Source organism: Sinocyclocheilus anshuiensis, unplaced genomic scaffold, assembly GCF_001515605.1.
Source record: "Sinocyclocheilus anshuiensis isolate Anshui unplaced genomic scaffold, SAMN03320099.WGS_v1.1 scaffold183, whole genome shotgun sequence".
NCBI lineage: Eukaryota > Metazoa > Chordata > Actinopteri > Cypriniformes > Cyprinidae > Sinocyclocheilus > Sinocyclocheilus anshuiensis.
In genome coordinates, this window is record NW_015548309.1 from 5,148,330 (window position 1) to 5,160,657 (window position 12,328).

Below are 12,328 nucleotides of genomic sequence, written 5' to 3' on the forward strand. Positions count from 1 at the left end.
TTTACTGTCACTTTTGATCAATTTAATGCATATTTGCTGAATAAAAGCAATCATTTCTATTAACACGCAGACATCCCAAACATTTGAATGGTAGTATATCATGGTTTCGGAAGCATGAAGTGGCACAACTGTTTTCAACATTGATGATAATATAATATAATGTTCCTTGAACAGCAAATCAGCATATTAGAATTATTTCTGAAGGATCATGTGACACTGAACACTCTAAAAAATGCTGGGTTGTTTCAACCCAACTTTGGGTCAAATATGGCTTAGAAAACACTTATTTTAAATTGTAATAATATTTCAGGTAATATTTACAGTTTTTTACTGTATTTTTGAGCTCACAAATGAAGGCTTGGTGAGCAGAAGAGATTAAAAACATTTAAAAACTGTAATGTTTCCAAACTTTTGACAAGTACTGTACATTCTGTGCTTCTTGTTTTCAGTTCGTCAGCGGACAGGTGATTGTCACCGTTCACCTTTCAGTTGTTTCTATTGTGAGCGTCCCGTCGTGGGAGAACATGTGTGGCATGTCTGACACGTCCAGTGTGCTTTACACACTCTTTCTCACACTTTTGTTGTTTTATCCTTCTTTAAGATACTAGTTCTTTATATACGGCTTTCTTCACTCAGCGTTAGAAACCTCTCAAATCCCAGCATGCTCTGCGCTATCCCCTGTAGCCCAAAGTAAGCATAAATCTTTCAGAAATATGAGTGCTCAAGTCCCAGTCGAAGAGCACAATCCATTATGACACAGAGCTGCGTGACCCAGAACAAAGTTGCGATAACTTGGTTAAGTGAAGGACGCAGACTGTAAACACTGCCGTGTTTGTGAGAAGAACAGCCTCGGCTAATTGATTGATCGATCTGGTTAAGTGATGGCAATGAAATGAATCAGACATGTCAGTTCACTGAAGTTGTGTATTTACAGGTGATGGGAAAAGTTTGGAAAGCTTGGGGTCGGTAAGATTTGTTAATGTTCTGCTTCTGCTCAGCAAGAATGCATTTATTTGAGTAAAAATACAGTAAAAATTGTGAAATATTTTTACAATTTAAAATAAGTGTTTCCTATGTGAATATATTTTAAAATTTATTAAAAAATTTATTCCTTTGATCAAAGCTGAATTTTCAGCATCATTACTCCAGTCTTCAGTGTCACATGATCCTTCAGAAATCATTCTAATATGCTGATTTGCTACATTTACATTATATTATATTATATTATATTAGTATCAATGTTGAAAACAGCTGTGTCGCTTCATGCTTCAGAAACCACGATATACTACCATTCAAATGTTTGGGAAGTTTGCGCGTTTTAGTAGAAAGTAATGCTTTTTTTCAACAAATATGTATTACATTTTTCAAAAGTGACAGTAAAAACATTAATAATGTTACAAAAGATTATATTTCAAATAAATACTGTTCTTTTGAACTTTCTATATATATCAAAGAATCCTGAAAAAACAGTTTCCGCAAATTAAGCAGCACAACTGTTTTCAACACTGATAATAATATATCACTATTTTTATATAATTAGCATTATAATATTATCATTATAATATTAAATAAATAAAATTATCATTATACTATTAATAAATAATTTTGATAGTAGAAAAAAAAATTATATATATATATATATATATATAAAATCTACTATAAAAGGTATTTATTGATATTATAATGATAATTTTAAAAGTTCAGGGATGCAAAAAATGTAAATTTAATTTAAAAAAAAACTGTTTATAAAAGGACTTTTATGCAGTCATAAAAAGATTGTTTTAATCAAAAGTTTTATGCCGATGAGCTTCAAAAAGTGATTCAGCTCTTTTTTCCGTCTTTGTACATGGAAAATTCAAGTGTGTGTTGAAAGACGACTGTATAGCTGACGATTTGATCATCAAAGGCTTCTCGTCTCTTCTGGCCTCGTCTTTTTTTTCCCTCTTCTCTCTTTACTTCTTCACCCTTCTCTTCTCCACCTTTCCGTTGATTATTAATTTGGATGCAGGGAGTGTGCATATGTGCGGGAAACCCCACAAGAGTGAAGATGCACCACTGTGCCGAGGCGAAACCTCAGCAACTCATTTTTTGCCATTGTTTTGCTCATATGGAGGCTTAAGTCACTGTGGTTGAGTGCAGTAGCATCGCTCAAGAGCGTGACATAAGCTCCCCTAATCTGCTTTTTGTCCCCACTACCCATAATGCAATGCAGTTTGAGAAATGCATCCCCCCCTCCATCTCTCCCATCTCTACTCCGGTTCTCTTATCCCCTACAATTTTAAATGCATATTAATGAAGAGTTGCTTCCATGTCCAAAAATAGGTTAATGAGGGAGAGTGCGAGTTGCAGCATCTGACGAAGCGTGGGTGAATAAAACCTCTCTCTTTCTGTGTCTCATTACAGATGTTCCTCGTGGCCTTGTCCTTTGCCTACTTCGCCAAGGCATTATCCGGGAGCTATATGAAAAGCACAATAACTCAGCTGGAAAGACGCTTCGACATCCCCAGTTACTTAATAGGTGTCATTGATGGAAGCTTTGAAATAGGTAAGAACCGGATCTTCATGCGTCAGCAGACCTTTCGCTATGTTTCGATCCCGTCACCTCCGCCAACCAGTTGCCAAGGCTCTTGTCTAGCCTTTCTCAGCATCTGCGGCGCTCCTTGCACCGGTGCAAAATAATACAGAGACACACCATGTGTGCTGCAATTTACACGCATCTGCAGTGCAATCATCCAACAGATCGGACAGTTATGCAACTGCAGTGTGAAGAGCTCTCATCTTCACAAATGCAAATTGAATTTTTAAGTTTCCACATGCATAAATCATTACATTGCAATAAAATGCTTTACTTTGCTAAATAGCAGTGTCCCAAAGAAAATGTTATTACCATGATACTTGTTTGCATCATTTGTCTGCATTCTTTGATGAATAGAAATTTCAAAAGAACAGCATTTATTTGAAATAGAAATCTTTATAAATTATAACTTTGATCACTTTGATCAATTTAATGCATCCTTGCTGAATAAAAGTACAAATATTTATATAATAAATAACAATATAATATTTACTAAATAAATATTAAATAAATACAATATATTAATCTGTTTAATGCATTCTTGCGGAATAAACTTTCAAATATTAATATAATGTAAATATAGTATTTACAAAAAATAAAATATAAATATTGATCTATTCAACTTCTTGCTGAATAAAAGTACAAATATTTAGAAAATAAATATAAAATTTACAAAATAAATAAAATATTAATCTATTTAATGCATTCTTGCTGAATAAAAGTACAAATATTTATATAAAAATAAATATAATATTTACAAAATAAAATATTGATATTAATGTATTATTTCATCATATTACATAATTATAGTTGTATTACATATTATTATTATTATTATTAACATATTATATTATTATTAATTTATAATGATTATCCCAAAATCTTAATCACTTAATATTTTGACCTTTGCAGGTGTGCAGGGATGCCAGTACTAAAACAAAAAAGTATGCCACAGAACCACCATTAAAAGATTGTTGTAATCAAAGTTTTATTCCGATGAGCTTCAAAAGTGACTCAGCAGCTCTTTATTCTTCTTTGTGCATGTAAAATCATAATCTAGAGTAATGAAAGCGAGGCTAAACCCTGTTCACACTGCTGCAGCCGCCGCTCACGTGGCCCTAGCAACCAGTGTTTCCATAGGAGCGTTGCCATGGCAATGGGAAACGGCGTGCAGCCTCGCAGAGATCATGTGTCAGAGTTAGCATCACTGTATAGCTGTCTTACATCCCCGTTATCAACAAGTGCCCGGAAAACCCGCCAAACAAAGGCTGCTGTGTGTTATTGTGTGTTTTATAAATGTTTGGGTGAGTTGTTTCTTTTTGGTTAGGCTGACCTCCTTTCAAACTGAGCCGTGGTGTAAACGTCTGAGAATTCCTGTTCCCATTGAAGCCATGAAATGTCCTGAATGCCACACTGGGTACAGAGCTGTGCTATAATCGTCCTCACAAAGACCTCCGTTCATGGAGCCGTGAAGCTCAGAAACCAAATAAATCAGCCAATAAATGTTCCTCGCAGACAAAGAGGTCAATCATGTAGAAATCAGCGTCATGTTCTGAGAGTTTGTGGAGAGGATACATGCACTCGTGAGTCATCATTATGGGGTTTTTATTGCTTGATGGACAGTAGCAAATAATATGCATTAAGAATTGCTCTTATTTTACACTTGTTTACTATAAAGGAATAGTTCACGCAAAAATTTAAATTTGCTAAGAATACACTTGTAGATGAGTTTGTCAGATTTGGAGAAGTGTAGCTTTACATCTCTTGCTCAGCAAAGGATCCTCTGCAGTGAATGGGTGCCATCAGAATGAGAGTCCAAACAGCTGATAAAAACATCACAATAATCCACAAGTAATCCACACCACTCCAGTCCATCAGTTAACGTCTTGAGAAGTGAAAAGCTGTGCGATTGCAAGAAACAAATCAATCAAGACATTTTTTAACATTTAACCGTCATAATCCACAATAACGCTTCCTCCAGAGATAAGTCGATCTCCTATTGTCTTTCACATCAAAATCCACCCACATATTTGTTTAGATCTGTTTTGGCTTGTAAACTGTGCTTGATCTGTGCAGATTTCTCTCCTGATTCAGACCAGATGACTTTTTCACTGGAAAAAGCATTATGGAGGAAACTTTTGGCAGCTTTTGGCTTCACGAGACATTAATTGATGGACTGGAGTGGTGTGGTTTACTTGTGGATTATTGTGATGTTTTTATCAGCTGTTTGGGCTCTCATTCTGACGGCACCCATTCACTGCAGAGCATCCATTGGTGAGCAAGAGATGCAATGCTACATTTCTCCAAATCTGATGAAGAAACAAACTCATCTACATCTTGGATGGCCTGAGGGCGAGTACATTTTCAGCTGATTTTAATTTTTAGGTGAACTGTCATTTTAAGGTTAGTTGCTTACTTTAGTTCACGCATTTATGTTTGGATTTAATTTTGTTTGGAAGTAATGAAGCCAGTTCAACTCAGTCACAATTTCCACATCATAAAATGTTTGTCCGAACAGTTTTGTCCATTCTCTGCTTCTAGGTAACTTGTTAGTGATCGCCTTCGTGAGTTACTTTGGTGCCAAACTTCACCGTCCGAAGATCATCGCCATCGGCTGCCTGTTGATGTCACTTGGGACTTTTCTGATTGCCTTGCCCCATTTTATAATCGGACGGTAAGCCAAGTTTCATCCGTAAGTGAAAATGTGTGTGATGTCAGCAGGGTGAGCTGTTTTAAAGGGTCGCATGTATCCAGTTTATTCCCCTTCCCACGAATGCCATCGAGTTGTGTTTAGTATGTGTTTGCGTTCAGACGCTGTCTGCTGTTTCTTTATCAGATGTGTGTTTTACCATTGTAAAGCTGCTGTATCAAGGAAACATTTTTAGCTGATATACAGAACAAACAGAATTTGGCATGACCTCGCTCTGCTCATTCAAATTTGACTTCATCCTTGTACATCAACATGCAATCTCAACCTTGAAAGTGTGCCAGGTTTTCAGTTTTACATGCGGCTCTTCGAAGGCACCATAGCTTGGATGTATTTAAAGTGACTCGAGTGAAATTTCCATGATGGATTGACATGCTGCATTTTAATGTTAATGTTTCGTATCTAGGCCATGTTTTTGAAGCACATTATTTATAGAAATGATGCATTCTATATTGCATCCCGTTTTTACAGCAACAGCATGTTCAGTGTGAACTACTCAGTCTGACTAGAGTGTCATTGATTTGAGGTTCACCTGTGCATTTGCTTCACTGTCTGTGCAGATATAGGTTGTAATATACAGCTTATTCATCTTTACGAATTAGTTTAGTTTATAAGTGTTCAGCTTTGTCTCCTCAAGCAGGGTAATACCCAAAATACTATGACTGGATTCTTTTTTCTTGTCATATTTTTGTTAATGGAATTACTGTAATTATTATTATTTTACATTTTGTATTTTTATTATAACTCTTATTATTTAATTATGATTATGATGCATCTTTTTCATCTTTATTATTGACAAAATAAAAATATATATTAACTCTTTTTTATTATAATTATCATTTTGATGAATCTATATATATATATATACAGTGGGTACGGAAAGTATTCAGACCCCCTTAAATTTTTCACTCTTTGTTATATTGCAGCCATTTGCTAAAATCATTTAAGTTAATTTTTAACTATCATTATGATGTTTTTTTCTGTCTTCATTATTGTTGACAATATAAAAAATAATTTATATTTGTATGATGCACTTTTTCCGTTGCATTCTTGTAAAAAATAAAATAAATTTTTATTAACAAATTTTTTATTAGTTAATTGTCATTGTTTTTTCAGTCCTCATTATTGTTGACAAAATAAAAAAGGTTTTATATTTTTATTAACTTTTAAAAAAAAATTTATGTATCTTTCTCATCTTCATTATTGTTGACAAAATAAAAAACTGTATTCTGATCCAAATATGTTTGTTTCATCAATCTGTATCCCTTTTGTTGTGTCATGTGACATGGTTTCTGATTTCTGCTGCTAACTTGATGTTCTTTATGCAGCTACAAGTTTGAAACATCGATTCGATCATCAGTGAACTCAACCAATAGCCTCTCTCCATGTCCAGTGAGGTCTAGCGTTCTGGCCGCAGGTCCCAGCGCTTCTTCAATGCCGAGCTCAGGTACAGAACCACCTACGGCTTGAGTTAGATTGGATTCTTGCTGTTTAAACTAGTTTTAAAACCTGATGGGGACTAACATACACTGGTGCCGTGTACGGCCTCATATGGTTTAATATAGTCTTGCTAATGCATCATATTTGCTGAATGAAATCAATACTTATTTCTTACTAATTTTGTGTGCTGATTCCCAAAATACTGCCTGTTTTGCTCGAGCACGACACTTTTTCTTACAAAATATGTGTGTTTTGTTGTATTTTTCCTTTTACAACCATTTGTAAGGTGAAGAAGTCTTGAATTGTCCTTTAATTACCAGAAAAACTGCCACAAAGACATAATTTTCTGTCTTCATCTGAGCCAGATTACCACTCTTTGTTTAAATCTCAGCTGATTTTCATATGTAAGACATTATTTTATGTCTAATCCTGATTTCAAGGTTAGAATTAGTGACAGAAGAAAATGCAAACACCACCCTGATGATGTGGGTGTTTTACTACATACAAATAGTGAAAGAAAATGACAGATTTTTGTGAAAAAAAAGCTTAGTTTGTAAAGTTCATTGACATTAAATTAAGTATTTGAACATATTTTTCCACTCCACTCGAAACTTTTGACATTTGAATGCTTTTGTTATTTCGACAAGTGCACTAAAGCTGATACATTTATATAATTAGAAAAATCTTCAATCTTATTTTGCAAAAAAAAACTACATGATTGAAGTTTTTATTGACAATTTTTAATTCAGCATCATCAAATTAACTAATATTAGGCCATTTTTTTTAAAGATGCATGGCTGTGCAGTAATCTGTCATCGCTTGTTTGTCCTGTCTCATTTTATTCGCTATATTTGTCATGTGTTGATTTCTCGAAATGCCTCTCATTTGCAACTCTTCTCACCCTCTCTTCCCTCTTACTGAGGTTGCGAACACGAGTCCAGGTTGTCCATGTGGATCTATGTTTTCCTTGGGAATATCTTGCGAGGAATCGGCGAGACCCCAGTGCAACCTTTGGGAATCTCATACATCGATGATCACGCTCTGGAGGAGAATGCAGCCTTCTACATCGGTACATCTACAAGTTTGTTCATGCATTTATGATTGGAGTGAAAATAGGACAGATATGCATTTGCTGCTTCATCGGTTACCACAAATTCAGTGAGAATCCCAGACAGTTTGCCATTTAACCGTTTCCTGGTATTAATTGTTTTTTTTAGAGAGCATTGCCTTTCTTGGTAAACAGCCCAGACTAATCAATTCTTGCCGTCTGCATTAGGATGCGTCCAGACGATATCAGTCATCGGTCCGGTGTTTGGCTACCTGCTGGGGTCTGTCTGTGCCAAGATATACGTGGACATTGGATTTGTCAACATGGGTGAGTGAAACGGTGCTGTTGTATGATTCACTATTTCCTAAAGGAGTCATTGAGTTCAGTTGCATCTGGATGCCGTACGTCTCTGGAAATGTACAAGTCACGGTTTTCTTGACTATAAAGAGCAAATAATAATAGAAAATGCTTCTGTTCTGTATGTTTTCATGAGTTTTTGGCTCATCTTGACTAGACTAGTGAATCAAAAACTCATAAAAGGAAAATAGTTCATTGTGAAATCAAGGATTCGCTCCTCAGATCTGGAGCAAATCCAGTTTATTCATATTAGTCTTATTTTGTTTGTGTTTCAAACAAAAGCAGGAGGAAATAAGAAACTTTGTTGTTTCTTGTTTAAAAAGCCACGGAGGCTGTTTATGTTGGATCTGAGTGCGATTCTGGCATCCGAACGCACTCTTTATTTGACTGGGGACGATAAAAACTATATGACATATCTTAATATCAAATGTTTTGGCATTCATTTTATTTAGTGGACAATAAAACAGCACAGACAACAACATCTGTATCATATACATAAGTCCTCGCAGGAGTATTGTTTCTATAGAGATTTATACATTTAATGATACTAAAGACAGCATAATTAAGATTTTTGAGAGGGGGTTTTTAAGTCTCTCATGCTCAGAAAGGCTGCATTTATTTGATCAAAAATACAGTAAAAATCTGAAATATTATTAAAAATTAAAATAGCTGTTTTCTATTTGAATATACTGTAAAATGTCATTTATTTCTGTGATGCAAAGCTGAATTTTCATTACTCCAGTCTTCAGTGTCACATGATCTTCAGAAATCATTCTAATATGCTGATTTGCTGCTCAAGAAACATTTCTGATTATTATCAATGTTGAAAACAGTTGCGCTGCTTCATATTTTTGTAGAAACTGTGATACCTTGGATGTATTAAATTAATCAGAAGTGACAGTAAAGACTTTTATAATGTTACAAAGATTTATATTTAAAATAAATGCTGTTCTTTTGATTTCTATTCATCAAAGACTTCTGGATAAAAATGTATGACCATTTCCACAAAATATTAAACAGCAAATTGATAACAGATTGGTAATAATAGGAACCATTATTAAAGGGGTCATATGATGCGATTTCAAGTTTTCCTTTCTCTTTGGAGTGTTACAAGCTGATTGTGCATAGATAAGATCCCTGAAGTTGCAAAGACTAAAGTCTCAAAACCAAAGAGATATTCTTTATCAAAGTTAAGACTCTGCCACGCCCCCCTAAAACGGCTCGTTCTAACACGCCCCCACATATCTACCTCACTATGTGGGAATATTTGCATAATGCGCCCAAATGTTCACGCAAAGAAAGAAAATGAACTTTTCCACGACATTCTAATTTGAGATGCACCTGTATTTGAGCACTAATATTAATTAATAATAACTGAGCAACAATGGAGAGTATAAGAAACTTCTTTAAAAAAACATTTAAAAAATCTTAATTATTCCTAACTTTTGACCAGTATTGTAAGTATTACTGTAAGTAACTTAGCTTTTATTTTCTGATATTCTAATTTTTTTTATATATATATTACTTTTCCAATATATTTTTCTCTTCTGTCAAACACCAAAGGTTTTTTTTTTTTTTTTTTTTATAAATACAAAGAATGTATATATACATTTTTACTTCCAAGCTCCGAAAAGCTAAATTCACTCTTGGGTTGAGTTAAAGAATCTAGGTTTGATGCTATAGATGTCAAACTTCATTCTGCCACCTAGTCATGACATCTTTAAACATGTTTCCAAATAAAGCTACAGAATGACTTGAAAAGACTTGCAATTTATAGTGCAGCAGTCTTATAGATCACTTTGATGCTGCTTTTTCAATCTTGACAGTGCAAATCACCATCTTTTTGTATGGAAAAGAGCAGTTTGAACATTCTGCTTAGCATCTCGTTTTGTATTTCAGGATTAAATGTAGCAAAAAATGTGTTTGGTTGTGCCATTACTTGTTTACATGAAATGCCACTAACGTTTCAATCTACTGGCACAGCATGGAGGCTGACAGAGCATACATGAGCTGAGAGAGAGCGCGAGACATCTAAGACTGTCTGTAGATCACAGTCTGCGTCTGCGTCTGCCTCGGCTGTCTGCCTGGCCCAAATATTCTGAACATGTGACAAGCTGCAGCGAGCCTCGTAACGTCTGTGTTCTCGCTGTTGACATATGCGTGCGTGTGTGTGTGTGTGTGTGACTGTCTTCTCACAGAGAGCATTAGCATCACCCCGGGAGATGCACGCTGGGTAGGCGCCTGGTGGCTGGGATACCTCATTGCAGGACTCATCACCCTGCTCTCGGCGATGCCGTTTTGGTTCTTGCCCAAGTCTTTGCCCCTGCCAGAGAGACGGCTTGACAAGTATTCTCCAGAGCGGACCAGCTTCATCAAAGACTCGCCCCTGCTGGAGCACAAGTACCAGGCAGACGAGCCAGCTAACTTCCTAGAAATGGCCAAAGGTAAATCACCTAGAATTCACAGAAAAATTCACACTCTGAAATATCAGATGTCTGCACTGGTCTAGGCTACATAAAAAGCCGATTTGACCCATTTAAAGTGCTGGAATGTCATTGCATTAATTAAGAAAATATCACACCATTTGGCATTTATTGTAACCCTAGAAAAACCTACTGTATCGTATTTGATTGGCAAATTTCTAAGGCCTCTAAATGATCAAAACTTTGCAGAAAAACTGGTTGTACGGCATCTACTTAGGTTCACTCGATTATCCATCATCATTTTTAGAAAAATCAGTGCGTCTCAAATCTGATCATCAGGATCTTTTGAGGAGCGTTTGTTTCCAGAAGCTTTACTTTCACTGTTGATCTTCCCAAGCCTCCAGAACATCTCGCATCTTTTGGGGAATGATAATGTCTCAATTATCATTGGATTGCATTACATTTTATGTTTTGATCATTTAAATCTCATTTTATAAGACATATTATTGGAGATATAGAGTGACGGCTGATATTTATTGCATTTTATGTAATTATCTACTATACTGTTATAAAGATCTCATTGATTTACGTTACATGCATCGGAATTTCATTCTTTTTGTCCATACTAATATCAGCATCTGCACCAAATTGCATATTTTTGCTTAGTTTGGGCCCCTGAATAAAAGTAAGGTGTTTTTTCCTCCCTATATCAGACTATATGAGCCATAAAAGCCTGATGGATCAAATATGATACTCAACAAAAACACATTTTATTTTATTAATTTTTTTTTTTTTGACTAAAGGTTCAATAAACTGTTTAACCAAGTATTTTTTTCTGTCTACTATTCCATATGTCGGGCTTTACAGGGTTAAAGAAAGCATTGGCATCCTTTTCAGTCAAAACTTTTGCTTGCATAACTTTGCATGATTTAAAATGGCAAAACAATAGAATTATTTTTGGAAATGAAGAAAAATGTGGTTTAGAAAGCCAAACTAATACTTTTTTCTGCCATATCTATACATCACTAGGACATAATTGTGAAATTGAATACTTCATGCATCCACTAAAACTCAAGTGAAGTTAGTTCTTAGAAACGTTTATGAATCATTTGTTTGCTATCTTGTATTTAATGCATTGACATTCATTCATTTCAGTTGTGGTGCATGTATGCTGTGGATTGACAAATAAAATTCAGCTATTTGCATCATTCTTAAACATTTTGTATTCATGTTTTCCAGACTTTTTGCCAACGCTCAGATCCCTTTTGGGGAATCCAGTCTACTTTTTGTATCTCTGTGTCACCATCATCCAGTTCAACTCTTTGATCGGTATGGTGACGTACAAGCCAAAATACATCGAGCAACATTACGGACAGTCAGCGTCCAAAGCCAACTTCTTAATGGGTATGTCGTCTTCCTCTAAATGCACGGATATATTACAGTTGCAGCTGTGACCTTGGAGCTTAATGTTTTGATTGGATTTTATTAATGTGCGTTAAATATTACTCTATGGTTCTGATATCAAATCTAAAGGTTTTTATAGCTCGGTTAAATCACAGTGTGATATGGCCCGTTACACCTTATGAAAGAGAACGAAATCCAAAAATAATATCAGCACACAATGTATGCAGACAGCGGAGACTGTTGTGCATTTCGGGAAACGGCATTAGCGTTTGAAAATCAGACGGAGGGAAAACAAATAGGCCTATTCTGTATCCCTTAACCTTTCAACCACAAGAAGAGTCTTTGCCTTTGTTTCAAATCCGTGACACTGCTCC

The 12,328-nt window shown here is 35.3% G+C and overlaps 1 protein-coding gene across 5 annotated transcripts in view; it reads left to right on the forward strand.

The window, feature by feature from the left end:
• LOC107656392 (solute carrier organic anion transporter family member 1C1-like) overlaps positions 1-12,328 on the forward strand; it is a 46,662-nt gene that overhangs the window by 25,077 nt on the left and 9,257 nt on the right. For 4 of the 5 annotated variants that reach the window (XM_016444242.1, XM_016444243.1, XM_016444241.1 and 1 more), the window contains 7 exons: positions 2,404-2,545; positions 5,117-5,249; positions 6,611-6,729; positions 7,645-7,791; positions 7,999-8,097; positions 10,326-10,571; positions 11,790-11,954. In XM_016444242.1, the coding sequence (XP_016299728.1) occupies positions 2,404-2,545; positions 5,117-5,249; positions 6,611-6,729; positions 7,645-7,791; positions 7,999-8,097; positions 10,326-10,571; positions 11,790-11,954 (1,051 nt within the window). The remainder of the gene's footprint in view (positions 1-2,403; positions 2,546-5,116; positions 5,250-6,610; positions 6,730-7,644; positions 7,792-7,998; positions 8,098-10,325; positions 10,572-11,789; positions 11,955-12,328) is intronic. The other variant, XM_016444245.1, reaches the window with a different exon arrangement.